Source organism: Mytilus trossulus, chromosome 4 (genome assembly GCF_036588685.1).
Source record: "Mytilus trossulus isolate FHL-02 chromosome 4, PNRI_Mtr1.1.1.hap1, whole genome shotgun sequence".
Taxonomy (NCBI): domain Eukaryota; kingdom Metazoa; phylum Mollusca; class Bivalvia; order Mytilida; family Mytilidae; genus Mytilus; species Mytilus trossulus.
This window is the reverse complement of record NC_086376.1, coordinates 1,652,099-1,667,577: the sequence shown is the minus strand read 5'-3', so window position 1 is coordinate 1,667,577 and position 15,479 is coordinate 1,652,099. Positions and strand designations below refer to the sequence as shown.

Below are 15,479 nucleotides of genomic sequence, written 5' to 3'. Positions count from 1 at the left end.
TCCTAACGGATAGGATCGAGAAAATAGAGATAGAAGTACAGAAAATCGATGGTATAAAGGAAGGCCTGTCAAATTTGTCTACAAGAGTACAGACAAATGAGGAAACAATTGTCGAGATCCAAGACCGAAATAGGAAAGTTGAAGAAAGTGTTGAAAAAATGGGTCAGATCGTTCATACTGTAGTAGACAAATATTCAGCAAATGCTGAAGAGATATCTCAAATAAAAGACAGAATGGAGACGATAGGGGAGGAAAACGGAAAAGTCTCAAACATAGTCATTCAGGAATTAAAAGCGGAAGTGTTAGACTTAAAATGCAGAAGCATGAGCGATAACTTAGTATTCTCCGGGTTAGCGTTTCAGCGGGAAGAATCGTGCAAATTGAAAATTCAGAACTTTTTATTAAACGAACTGGACATACCCTATAACGCAAATCTGGGTAGCGTTCATCGATTTGGAAAACCCGGACTGAACGGAGCCCGTCCTATTGTAGCCAAATTTATCCACAGAGATGAGCTTGAAGATGTACTTAAAAATACATTCAAGCTGAAAGGGAAAACATTTGGGATAAGCGAACAATTCCCGATCGAAATTGAAAGAAAACGGAAAGAACTCTACCCTGTAATGAAGATGGCCAAGAATGAGGGTAAAAAAGTAAAACTGGTAAGAGATAGATTATATATCAATGGGAAACCGCATGTATCAACCGACACAAAACCAAACGGCACTGAATATAGGGATGTTCTACTACGTCAAGCCCAACAAAATTCGCATAGAAACAAAACTGTAAATGAACGCCCTTTTAAAAGGTCCCGACAGGAATCTGGAAACAATGACGCCATTAATGAGGCAACCATAACCACGCAACTGTAGGACGGGTCGAGAGAGTCCTCGAAAAATCAGAATGATCAGTTAAATTATCTAAATCTTACTTGTATTAATTGTTGTGGAATTAAATCAAAACTCAAATATCCTGAATTTACGGAACTGCTGTATAAAACGGACATTGCTGGCATTGTAGAAACAAAACTAGACGATATCGATGATATACAATTACAGGGATATGAATTGATTTATAAAAACAGAAATAAAATTGGCAAAAGAAGGTCGGGGGGTTTAGCTGTAGCGTACAAAAACCATCTCAAAGATAATATTGAATATATCAAAACTGAAAGTAAATTTGTTTTGTGGTGTAAAATATCGAAAGTAATAAATAGATCAGATGATATTCTTTTGGGAATTATTTACATCCCCCCTGAATATACTTCATATTCATCCATTGATGCAATAAACGAAATTGAGATGGAATTATTCGAACTATCACATAGGTTTTCAAAATGTTTACTTGTTGGTGATTTTAACGCCAGAACCGGGTCAGAGGATGATTTTATATTTGTTCCCGACAGTGAATCTCATGTCGTAGATATCGAAAATATACCAATAAATGCTGTTTGCAATTTAGACCAGTATGACTTCTCTCGCAAAAGGAACAGTAGAGATAAAATCAAGAACAGGTTTGGAAATCAACTACTAGAATTTTGCAAGGGAAATAACTTCTTCATCATGAATGGTCGAACTCTAGGTGACATAGATGGAAAGTTCACATGCCGAAATTCAAGCGTTGTTGATTATTGCCTATGCAGCGCAGAACTTATTCAAAATTTTACTGATTTTAAAGTACTTGATTTTTCAAGTCTCTATTCAGATGTTCATTCCCCAATCGAGATATCGCTGAAACAAACAGATCAAGAAGTTAGCACCAAATATAGCGATGATACTAGAACAAATGAACAAAAAATAAATAATTGGACTAATGAAAAATCACACAAATTCTTAGAATGCTTGAACCTTACAGAAATAGAAAATATTAATTCTGAAATTGATGGCACGACAGTAGTGACGCAAGAAACAGTAGATACGATAATAGGTAAAATAGGCAAAGTGTTAATAAATTCAGCAAGAAACACTTTTGGTTTTAAAATCAGTGCAGGAAAGAAGTCAGAACATAGAAAAAATAAACCATGGTTTGACCATGACTGCAAAACCGCTAGGTCAGAATTCCGTAGGATGAAACGAAATAAAAATAAGTCACCGTTCCACAGAGCACTTGTGTTAGATGCCGAGAAGAGATATACAAATACAATGAACAAAGCACATAAGAAATACAGAAGCGATTTCAGAAAGAAAATGGATGATCTAAAGCAAAAGGATGGTAAGGAATTTTGGCAACTTCTAAATGGAAACAAAAGTACAGCTCAGCCCAAGATCGATTTCGACAAATTAGTCTCATATTTCAAAGAATTAAACAGTTATCTGAGAGATGATACAGAAAATCAACAAATTGAAAGTAATATTTCCCATGAAGAAATAAACGATGAGTTAAATAGCAGAATTACAAAACATGAAATTCTTAAAGCGCTGAAAAATCTGAAAAATAACAAAGCATGCGCCGAAGACAAACTGATTAATGAATATTTAAAAACATCAGCTCATGTTCTTATAGACATATATGTGAAAATTTTCAACCTAGTTTTCGACTCCGGAAAAATCCCAAAACAATGGGTCCAAGGAATGATAAAACCTGTCTACAAGAACAAAGGTGACAAACGCAACCCCAAAAATTACAGACCAATAACTATTGTGAGCTGTTTCGGAAAAGTCTTTACAGCGGTATTAAATGAACGCCTTAAAAAATTCTCAGAACAAACATCTCTTCTTAAAGAAAATCAAAATGGTTTCCGAGAAAAATACTCAACAATTGATTGCGCGTTTCTTCTGAACTCTCTAATTGAAGTTTTACAACACTCAAAAAAGAAACTATTTTGCGCATTTGTAGACTTTGAAAAGGCCTTCGATACGGTTAATCGTAATTTCCTATGGTTTAAAATGTTGAACAGCAATATAAAGGGGAAAATGTTTAATACTATTTTCAGCATGTACCAGAATATTAAATCCAGCTTGAGCTATAATGGTCAAATTTGTGAGCCGTTCGCTTGTGAAATCGGTGTCAGACAAGGAGAAAATCTGTCACCGTTTTTATTTGCTTTATACTTGAATGACATAGAAGACTATCTCATCTCAGAAAATGTTTTAGGCATGAAGACAATAAGTAAAGATATAGAAGAAAAACTTGGAACTTTAATGAAATTATTCATAATTCTCTACGCGGATGACACTGTAATCCTGGCAGAATCACCTGAACAACTACAACATGCACTTAACAAATTTAAAAAGTATTGCGAAACCTGGAAGATGCGAGTAAATGTTGCTAAAACTAAAATCTTAATTTTTTCAAAAGGAAGAACGACAAACCCTCCACTTTTCCGATTCAACAATCATCATATTGAAACTGTAAAACACTTTAACTACCTAGGAATTATTTTCAGCAAAACAGGCAGCTTTAAACAATGCAAACAAAATTTAAAGGACAAAGCAATAAGTGCAATGTACGAAGTTTTAAGGAAGGGAAGAATTCACAATTTATCAATTAAATGCCACGTAGATTTATTTGACATACTGGTAAAACCTATTCTGCTATATGGATGCGAAATATGGGGTTACGAAAACATAGATATACTAGAAAGAGTTCAAACTAAATTTTTTAAGCTACTTTTACATCTTAAGCCATCTACTCAAAACGAATTCATTTACGGAGAATTGGGTCGGTATCCCCTAGAAATAGATATAAACATTAGAATTATATCTTATTGGACAAAGTTAATTACCGGTAAAGAAAGTAAGCTCGCTGCTGTCATGTTTAGATACCTTTTGAAAATATCACAAGAAACAACATTTCGATCGCGATCATTAGACAAGATGAAAAGTATTCTAGACAATTGTGGATTTTCTTACTTATGGTCATTCCAAAATACACCACCTAACATTAAATCGACAATTAAACAAAGACTAGAAGATCAGTTTACACAGTTATGGACAGGAAAAATAAACGATTCGCCGAAAGCCCTGAATTATCGCCTATACAAGACATTACACAATTTCGAACACTACCTTAATGTACTTGACGATAAAGATGTGATAACAATGTCGCGGTTTAGGACCATGAACCATAAACTGCCGATTGAAAATGGCAGATGGCAAAACATTCCCCGTGAACAGAGAAAGTGTCCGTTATGCAGAGCTGCTATAGGTGATGAATACCACTATGTAATGGAATGCAGCAGTCTCCTGACAAATAGAACACTACTAAATGACAATAAATACCTAACGAACTGTAATGTTATAAAATTTAATGCTATTATGAACCAAAAACAGAAATCTAAACTCCAAAAATTGTGCAAATTTATCAGAATTATATATGACAAACTGGATTCTCTCTGATGTTAACCTGTCGACTACAATGATCATACCGTTGTAAAAAAAACTAACTCATAATATTATTTAATGCTTCCTCAACAAATGTACTTATATGTAATGTAATGTAAACTAATGTGTTTTTCTGTATACCTTTGTCCAACTTAGGTGATACCAGAATAAAATGATATATACTATTATGCTTATTTTAGGGGCCAGCTGAAGGACACCTACAGGTGCAGGAATTCTCGCTTCATTGAAGACTCATTGGTTGCCTTCGGCTGTAGTTTGCTCTATGGTCGGGTGGTTGTCGCTTTGACATATTCACCATTTCCTTTCTCAATTTTATTAGTATAAAAGTCCCAGTTTGTTTTGCATAAAATTGTATGTATGTATAAATGTATCATATTATATTATTGTTATAAAGTTGAATTATTCAGAGGGCACCAGGGAAGCCGTATGCAAAAAGAATGTGGGTAGAACGAAATTATAGCATGTTTTAAACCTTCAGACAGCAATGGTATTAAGTTACGTTAAAACATAGATGTAATACCCATCTACATCTATGGTTAAAACAAACTATCATGACTTACTTCTTGTAAAATATCAGCGAAAATTTAAAAATAATGTATGAAAAGTGAGCTTGATAATAAAAGAAAAGAAAACCAGTATGGATTTAAGATCAAGGCGTACAATAGAGAAAAAAAGATATGGAATGATTGCCAATGAGCCCAACTTTTGATAAGCATGATACCAATGACACAAAATTAACAACCGTATAGACAACCGTATAGCCGTCAACAATGAGCAAAGTCCAAACCGCATAGTCAGCTATAAAAGGTCCAGAAATGACAAATGTACAACTCACCAGAAAACTACTGGCTTAAATTCTGTACAAAATAATGAACGAAAAAATATTTAACACAGCATCATACGACAACCACTAAACTACAGCTAGGCTACTGATTTTGTTCTTCGTTGAATAAAGCTGTATGTAGCAATTTAGAACCATATGACTCAGTACGTATAGTTACCAGACTTTTATGATAAACTTGCAACAACGGTAGCCACCCGTAAATCAGGAACTTCTTCCCCCCAGAGATGAGTTACACTCTCATTATTGATGGTGTCGAGTTGTTCGATCTTAAGTTTATTATTTATACTGTGTTTTATAAACTTTTTTTAGTCTCTCTTTTTCTTTTAGACATGGTATTTTCTGTCAGTTTTCGGCTTTTGTTTTTCACTGCGCTTTTAATGATCTTCGTCCTTTTTTAATTTGCAATAGAAAATTTTAACAAAGACCTATATTGTGTTCCGACTGCCGGTTTACACCTCTAAAAACAGCACGTCGTTGATCTAGAGGACCAGGGACTCGGGCCGGCCTCCCCTTTTATGGGAAAAATGATTGACTTATATGGAGAATAACTGAAGCGTGACTGGAGCAGGCCATATTTTAGACGGTTTGTCCCCTCCCCTCTTATGAAAATTTCTGGATCCGTCACTGGTTGATCCACTACCATTTACTAAACGAGAAGTTTTTATTCCAAACAGCTGACTCTGGATGATGCAAAATATCTAAATGTTTCCACTGTAAAGTTAGCGTTAAAGCAGTATATAACCAAAATGGCCCTGAATTCATTCAGTCAAGGGGTGGGTGTGCATTCACAAAAATGTTTTTACTGAAATTCGTACCACATCAGACATTCGTTTTACTCAATCAGATTATACTTGTAGGGTAATTTTTTCAAAAACAGTGTTCTAAATGATAATATATATAAGATGGCGCAAAACTATTTTTTTAAAGATATAAAAAAAAATGAATACAAATGTGAGATATAAATAGGGTGTGGGATATGAAATCATTTGTGATTTGTATAGAATATTTATACTAGTATATAGATGTGCTAAAAATAATTTTATGTCTTATTTTAGTGACAGTAAATTATACGAAATTAAAGCTGTGGCCAAGAGATAAATTATAATATATATATATAAGTGTCCAAGATTCCGGTGACAAAATGACTGACATTGATAGCCTCATATATTCTGAATCGATGGCAAAAAGGTTGTGTTCGATAGTTAATCAACTCAAGTTGACTTTGGATAGTTACATAAGCAAGGTGAGACACGACTGACGTTAATTAGTCCATCATATAATTGCAGACATTTTAATATTATATGCATGTTTATAATAGCACATGTATACAAGTTACAACAAAGTGCAGACATGCACTTGACGGCTCAGACTAAAACTTTTTTCTTTTGTTTTTTTCATCGTACTTAATGAAAGAAAGATATATAAGAAGTTTTTGGGAGGTGTTACGATATTTATCTGTTTATGATTTTATTTCCATGCATGTGTTGTCCATTATTTGTTCTTCAGACAAAAGATATTTGAGACAATTGTTTCCACCCATGTTTTGCAGTACGTCATAGGCTGATCGCAAATCAAATGTTTGATGATAAGTATAGCACGATTGTGTAATTAGGGAAAGACAAAAACATTGAATAGATTGGGTGGGATACTTTGGAACGACGGCAAAAGTATACATCATCGTCGTGGTTTTTGTCCTAACACAACTTATATCATTATCAAAAGGCATGTAGATGGTTGATTTACAAATAGGAGGGGGTAAGATATAATCAACAAAAATGTTCACATGCTAGAACTTTAGTTTGATAAAGTGACTAGATTGAGAGGACCTGCACTTTCAACTGATATTTTCAATGTATCTTTAAATTGGACACTTGGATAATGAAATACACATAGTCTTAGATGCATGATTTTATCATTAGTTGTTAGTGGATTTGAACTAGCTTTCAGATAACTGCGAGTACTCTCAGATCTATCCATTGTTTCTTTTTGTGTCGGGATGTATAAGTACCCGGCCACGTCCACTTGTATTTTTGTCCATCTGATGAGTTAAGCCTTTTTCAACTGTTTTTTATAGTTCGTTCTTATGTTGTACTGTTATACCACTGTCCCAGGTTAGAGGGAGGGTTGAGATCCCGCTAACATGTTTAACTCCGCCACATTATTTATATGTCCCAAGTCAGGAGCCTGTAAATTCAGTGATTGGTGTTTGTTTATGTGTCTCATATTTTTTTCGTTCATTTTTTTTACATAAATAAGGCCGTTAGTTTTCTCGTTTGAATTGTTTTACATTGTCTTATCGGGGCCTTTTATAGCTGACTATGCGGTATGGGCGTTGCTCATTGTTGAACGCCGTACGGTGACCTATAGTTGTTAATGTCTGTGTCATTTTGGTCTTTTGTGGATAGTTGTCTCATTGGCAATCATACCACATCTTTTTTTTTATATATAGTTTATATATTTAACTTGTTTAACCCCATTTGGGCTTTGGCGAGTATATTTGTTGATGTTTAACGCCGTTTGCAGCGACGATGGTCAATTTCACAGGTAGAAGCCTACGTGGATAACCACCGACCTCGACAGGAAAACTGTCGTTTATACTACATCGGTGTGCACTACTCACTGTCATACTTCTATGGGTTGTTAAGCTTTCAGTATATAAAACTATTTATTCCAAATATATGAATGATTAAGATGTGCAGTGTATACCAAAAGGACACTCAGACCATCACTAAATTAAGGTCACTGTTTTGTTGTAGGATTATGTCTGCGTGCATCTATACTATATCCTACAAGATCTCTTTACTATTATCTAATAAGGATCCGACATCTGTAAAACCTATATGTATTATACTCAGAAACCTTATATTTTAGATCCCTGAATGATGTATCTAGAAATAAGTACGTATATGCCTCGTATGATGGAGTTTTCACGGTTTGCGTAACGTCCAGTGACAAATAGTTCATTGTATGCCACCGTACGCTTAAATAGTCCTGACCTAATTTGATTTCACTGATGTTAGTTGAAATTAATGTAACCCTTTGAATTGAAATATATAAACAAATCAGGCAGTTAGTTTTCTCATCTTAATTGTTTTACATTTGTCACTTCAGGTCTTTTATAGTTTGTCTACCTCCCCCTTTTTCTTTTGTTTTAGTTTCAATTATTTACTTATTTGTTATGTACTTTAATTAGAACAAATGTAATATTGTACATGATGTATATATTATTGTCCCATTTCCCATATATATATATATATATATATATATATAATATAATGAAAATCTCTGTGGATGGTAAAAATTTAAACTATAAGAGTTGAAAGTAAATAGCAATTATAGATATACTATTTTTAGTTTAATAATTATGTTGATATTACCCCAAAAAAATCCATGTTTTATGTCCATAATTTAATTCATATTATTTATAATTCTTTCAAACATTTTTATTTTCATCATAAACGAAGGCATTCTGAAACTGGAAGTTATAGAAAATTTAAAACAAGCAAACTCTTTTTGACTGGTACAAGATCTATAAATAATGAAGGGAAAAGATTTAATATTGAATACAGTACCAGTCTCAACTTTACAACTGGTACCAAAAACTGATATATTTTAAGTAACCAGATGATAAGAAAAATTCGGACGACCTTTGACTTTTAGCCTCCTCACCTATTTTCTCAACGGAAGTAAATGATTTCCATTCATAACGAAACATGTTGCTCATTGGAGTGAAAAGCTTTGATGTATTTACAGCTCGACAGAATAAGAATGGATAAAATTTACTTAACTTTCTCGTAATGATAAGGTAATCTTAATTTTCTTCTTTCATTTTCTAAGTTAAAACTTTATAATTTCATCTATTTATTACAATTTCTCAAAGAACATGATTGTAAAAAGTTTTGCTCTGCATAGTAATGAATAAATAAAAAGTTGTTAAGCCGTCTGTGAACCTATCGACCTTTTAATCAGGCGATTAACGTATGATAACCACAACACAACAATGGGGTATTAGCTTTCTATTTTTTATCTAATGATTTATAATTTTTGTTGTTGATAAAGTGATTAAACAAGGGTAAACAATAAAATAAAGATGATTAAAAAACTAAGTTAATTATTTTATCTTCTGAGAACATATTACATGATACCAGTATTTGGAATGTTTTTCTTGACAGACTTGGTCTTGGGGAATGTGGACCATGGGTAAAAAGAATGGACTGAGAAGACACCATTTTGCTGGAATTGTGTTAGGATTATGCTTTGGAATAATTTTGTCATCTTGGTGTAGACATAAGATATTACCTTGTGCACCATTGGCAGGTAAATGTTGTCGTACAATCCATGTAAACTATCATGTCAACATTGCTGTTGATCATCTTGAATTTCACAATAATCATGCTTTACCAGAAGTTGTAGTAAAGAAACCAAAAGAAGGCTTAGATTTGAATAGTTATATCAACAAAAATGACAAAAATTTCCTTCTTATTGGTGTGATTACAGCAAAAAAATATCTTGATACCCGAGCTGTTGCAGCTTTTAATACTTGGACCAATTCTTGTAGTGGAACCTGCAAAGTCATCTTCTTCTCCAGTGAAGGATCAACAACCGAAAAAGAAATTCCACTGGTTAGTTTAGACGGTACTGATGATTCTTATCCACCTCAGAGAAAGTCTCTTTTGATGTTAAAATACATGCATGATAACTATATCAACAATTTTGAGTGGTTTATGCGTGCTGATGATGATGTTTTTGTTAAAGGGGACAAAATTGAAAAGTTTCTACGCTCTGTAAACAGCTCTGTTCCCCATTTCATTGGCCAAGCTGGTTTAGGAAAAAAGGAAGAAATAGGAAAACTTTTTTTGAACAGACATGAAAACTTTTGCATGGGAGGGCCTGGAATTCTGTTCAGCCACACTACCTTGAGGCATGTTGGCCCACATGTACACAGTTGTATTGAAAACTTGCTGACAACTCATGAAGATGTTGAAGTTGGTAGATGTGTACGCAGATATACTGGTTCATCCTGTACCTGGGCATTTGAGGTTAGTATATGTACATGTACATCTACCATTGTCTACATTGAAACCAAAGCCTTTGGTTAACTTTGACCTGGCGTTTATATATATGTGCTGTGGATTCATTTGTTGGATTCCAATTTTTTCATGGATTTCTTGGGTACAGGGGAAAAGTGAATTTATTCAATGAATTACAAATTTTCTAAAGGAATGTATGCAGACATTGCCAAAACCATAAAATTAAATATCCATGATGATGCAAGTTTTCATCAATGATGAAAATTGGTACCTACGAAAACCAATGAATCCACAGTATACATTTTGTAAATGCCTTATACCATGTATACATGGTATTCCCTACATTGTACTTTAAGATCACTCACTCCTTGTCACTATTTGGAATATTTAAGCGAGATATATGCTACAAAGGAGTTATTCTTTTATAGTTTTTGATATCATGAAATGTCTGTTTAAGACCTTTATAATTAATTTTTATCTGACCAAAAACATTAAGAGTGGTTAATTTTCTGCATGTAAATGTAATAAAGAAATAGACATGACAGTACAAATGTACGTGATCATTACATGTATAAGACACTAGCTGACTTCAGTACATGTATTAGACAATAGCACCCATGCTTTTTATCTAATTAGTTGTCAAGATGTCTGTTAAATTGAAATTTTTATTACATATTTTGCATTCATTTGTATAAAAATTTGAATACACTGCTTATACACTGCTTAATTCCATTTCTTTTGAATGCATAATTTGTAAACAGGTTAAATTACACATTATCCAGACATAATGCCAGAAAAACCATTTTAAATGAATAAAAATATAAAAATTGTCTATTTGTTAAAGGGAAATAACCTTTAATTTAATTTCTCACTTAAAGAATGACTTTAACAATTACATACATGAACAATAATGTACAAACATATGGTAGATAATTGACAGGTGCTTGTATGTACAAATGTATTTTTACATGTTTTCTAATTAGGAATACCAGAAATAGATTTCCAATTCTACATGTGTTCCGTGCCCATTAATCACCTGTATTGTGGACTCACTGATACTGTATCTTATTGTATCTACAATACATTGTAATGGGTTCGTTGTTCTGATTGATTCATGAGAAGATGTAGAATGTTAATTACATAACACATTGTAAAAATGTTTTCTTTATTACTACAAACAATAAGTCGCTAATTGATCATCATAACATCACAATTCATTAACATCTCATACAATGATTCAACATAATTTACTTTGAAATTTGCAGACAGACCCTATTTAGACAGACTTCTCAAAAGAACATGTGTCTGTCTAAGAGAGCTAGCTTTGCATGTTTTGTGGATAAGATACTTTACAAACATTAAGTTAGACATGTATTTCCGTTGTAAAAATTCTGTGTGAATAAATCATAATTTTATGCCCTTGAGTGAGAAATCTTCAAGAAAACTGCCTTGGTCATGTTGGTATTCCAGGTATTGAAATTTAATTTATATTTCAAAGTGATCTGATGATTTAAGACGAAACTTAGCATATTTAAGTGTAGCAGTCAAATTTGAATTATTCAAATCTTTTGAAATTGAACCCCTTCTACAGATCTTTTTTGCATAATACAAACTTAAGAGATACACAAACATGAGGAAATGAGTTCAAAGAGATGGCTTCTATAAAATTGAGGCAGAGCAAACAATGCCTTATTTCAAGTAGTGAACTGCACCATTCAAAATAGTTAAATATATATCCCTTATGGCCTAAAATGTATGTGTTTCGGCCAACCCAACCTACTGGTACCCTAACAGTTATGGTTAGTGCAGTACATTAAAGATTTTTTTCCTCTGTCAAAAACTTTACATTCAGTCTAAAATAAAACTCTATGGTTATCAGTGTTTCCTAACTGTAATAGGGCGATATAGAAGTTACATGTACAGTAATAGGGCGATAGAAGGTACATCATGTACAGTAATAGGGCGATAGAAGGTACCTGTACAGTAATAGGGCGATAGAAGGTACATGTACAGTAATAGGGCGATAGAAGGTACATCATGTACAGTAATAGGGCGATAGAAGGTACATGTACAGTAATAGGGCGATAGAAGTTACATGTACAGTAATAGGGAGATAGAAGGTACATCATGTACAGTAATAGGGCGATAGAAGGTACATGTACAGTAATAGGGCGATAGAAGGTACATGTACAGTAATAGGGCGATAGAAGGTACATCATGTACAGTAATAGGGCGATAGAAGGTACATGTACAGTAATAGGGCGATAGAAGGTACATCATGTACAGTAATAGGGCGATAGAAGGTACATCATGTACAGTAATAGGGCGATAGAAGGTACATGTACAGTAATATGGCGATAGAAGATACATCATGTACAGTAATAGGGCGATAGAAGGTACATGTACAGTAATAGGGCGATAGAAGGTACATGTACAGTAATAGGGAGATAGAAGATACATGTACAGTAATATCACTAATCAATGACCCTAACTGTCAGGCATATACATACATTCTTATGGAATATATATATGTATGATATTTTATAGTGAATCACTTTAAATTCAGCCGTTTTCCCGTTTGAATGGTTTTACACTAGTAATTTTGGGGCCCTTTATAGCTTGTTGTTCGGTGTGAGCCAAGGCTCCGTGTTGAAGGCCGTACTTTAACCTATAATGGTTTACTTTTTAAATTGTTATTTGGATGGAGAGTTGTCTCATTGGCACTCACACCACATCTTCCTATATCTATTTACTGTATAAAATGACCACCAAGAGTGATATTTAATTGAATGACCAACTATCACTGCTAAAATCACCATTAGGAGTGATATTTAAATGAATGACCAAGTACACAAAATATATCACTGTGAAGAAATCACCACCTTTTACCAAGAGTACTAGGGATATTATAATTAAATTGAATGATCCACAATTACTGTAACTATATAAGCAAAGAATCACATAATCACTAAGAAATCACCACTAAGAGTGATATTTTGTTGAAGGACCCACAAACACTGTAAAAAATCACCACTAAAAGTGATATTTTGTTGAAGGACACACAAACACTGTAAAAAATCACCACTAAGAGTGATATTTTGTTGAGCATTGTTGAGTGACCCACAAACACTAAAAAATCGCCACCAAAATTTAAAGCGATATTTTAATATATCATTAATGACCCCTATCATTATAAAAAAAAATCACCATATAAAATGGTATTGTACTGTCAATTTATGTTGACTTATATGGGTTTATCCCTTTGATAACTTTCCCCTCTCTTTTAAGTTAACTGAATGACTGTCTGTCTGTTTGTACTGTACCTGCAATTACTATTCGTTTGGAACAACTGTTTTGAACGATTATGTGCCTCATTAGAGTGAATAAGCCCTTCAAAACAGCTAAGGCATATTTGATCAATGGAAAACCTGAAAATCACTTTTCACATGTACATGATGTACAGTTATTGTTATTTTTTCTCTTTTTCTGCATATTTTAAATGTCAGTTTCTCATAGTATCACAAAGCTTTATGCACTAATTTGAATTTGATCTTTTATAATTCATTTGTATTTTATAAAACATCACACTAAACATCTATAAAAAAGTGTAATTTTAACAATTTGTTATACAGCTAGGTTAAATTTATTTTATAATTTGTAAATGATACGTGTATAAGCATATAAATACATTATACTGTTACGTTACAATTAGGTCTGGGTCTTGCAATGTGCAGTAAAGAGGCGAAAATGTCAGACATCTATTTGTCTGTCTCGCTATCTTTCTCAGGCTTAAAAGTTCACGCTCTCAATTTTGATCCAACAATTTAAAATTTCCAAAAGCACTTTTTATAGCATGTCTATATTATAAAGGTTGGTTCTACAAATTTATCTATATATATATATATTTTGAGAAAGGTCCTCATTATAAAATTAAAAAAGATGTGATATGATGTCCAGTGAGACAACTATTCTACAGAGTTCAAATGATGTGGATGTAATTATACAATAAGTCCACAATGGGTGGATTTTGCTAAAAGTGTATTTTCGTCACGATAAACCATCTTAATATATTTGAAATACACACATGTCTTGTTTTATGTGAAAATAACTTTGGACAATGATTTGTCCATCCCTAAGATTTGAATTGATAATGAAGTCTTAAAAATATCCTCAGGTTAAAGAAAATATTCATGAAAGTATTTATTTATTTTAAACATTGTTAAAAGTGTCATTTTGTCAGGGGGCATGAAGAGGTCATTAAGAATTGAGTGGATTTAGGTTTGCTTGTACCAATAGACCATTTCCGAAGAACAATTAAATATAGTTTTTCATATTTCCCTAACTATTAAAACCTTGACTTAAAAGAAGGGGTTATATTATATATTGGAAATAATGGTTACATGTAACTTGACACCTTTGTCTAGAAAAGGTCTGATTTCTAACTTTTACATATTTGAAAACTTGATGGATTGTTAAAGTTTTGGGAACAGATTCTTTCTTGAGTAATTTCGGGTTAAAAAGTTTCTTATTTGATGGACACTGCATTCATATGGTATTGAAAGTTTAGAAATTTATGGAATTTTTAAGTCAGGTTCAAAAAGTGGATCATAGAGAGAAATGGTTTGAAGTACATGTAAATCAAAGATGTTAATTTTTATGTACAGTACATGTATGATAATTTTTATGTAAAGTACATGTATGATAATTTTGATGTACAGTACATGTATGATAATTTGTGATGGGACAGCACTCCAACAACACAATTGAAAAACAACTGATTATCTTAAGATATGAATGAGAAAACAAATTTACTGAGTAATTACTTCTACAACACATTATTTATAAGTAAGAAAACAGTGTCCGGGCAAGAACTTTATAAATTACAGAAAGAGTTCTTCATAATAAACCGTTTTAAATATATCTCTGATATACATGTACATTCCCCATTTCCATTCTCAATTTACGAATTTAAGAAGCCATTATGTCAAGACAACCCTTGAAACAGTAAAATAAGAATCAAATCCTGATTATAAGTCATTTGAATATATATATAGCTGCTGAAACAGGTGGCTTTTCTCGTTCTTTGATTATGCATGTATTTAAAGACAGAGAAGAGAAATATATGCATATAATAAGTTTCCCAGTCATTTATAAATTATATTGTACTAAACTTAAATGCTGTCAATATCCACAAACTAATATCCTATGTTGATATTTACTGAAAGCTGTCATAGCTGCTCACACACATACCACCCCACACCA

General features: G+C 32.9%; 2 protein-coding genes across 2 annotated transcripts in view; both read left to right on the top strand.

The window, feature by feature from the left end:
* Positions 1-1,301: 1,301 nt before the first annotated feature.
* LOC134714369 (uncharacterized) lies at positions 1,302-4,337 on the top strand. The gene has a single exon (XM_063575611.1). It carries the CDS (start codon positions 1,302-1,304, stop codon positions 4,335-4,337), a length of 3,036 nt encoding a protein of 1,011 aa, XP_063431681.1.
* Positions 4,338-8,827: 4,490 nt separating this feature from the next.
* Positions 8,828-15,479, top strand: part of LOC134714470 (chondroitin sulfate synthase 1-like) — a 28,764-nt gene continuing 22,112 nt past the window's right edge. The window contains exons 1-2 of the mRNA XM_063575750.1: positions 8,828-8,992; positions 9,360-10,226. Of these exons, the coding sequence (XP_063431820.1) occupies positions 9,375-10,226 (852 nt within the window). The 5' untranslated portion in view covers positions 8,828-8,992; positions 9,360-9,374. The remainder of the gene's footprint in view (positions 8,993-9,359; positions 10,227-15,479) is intronic.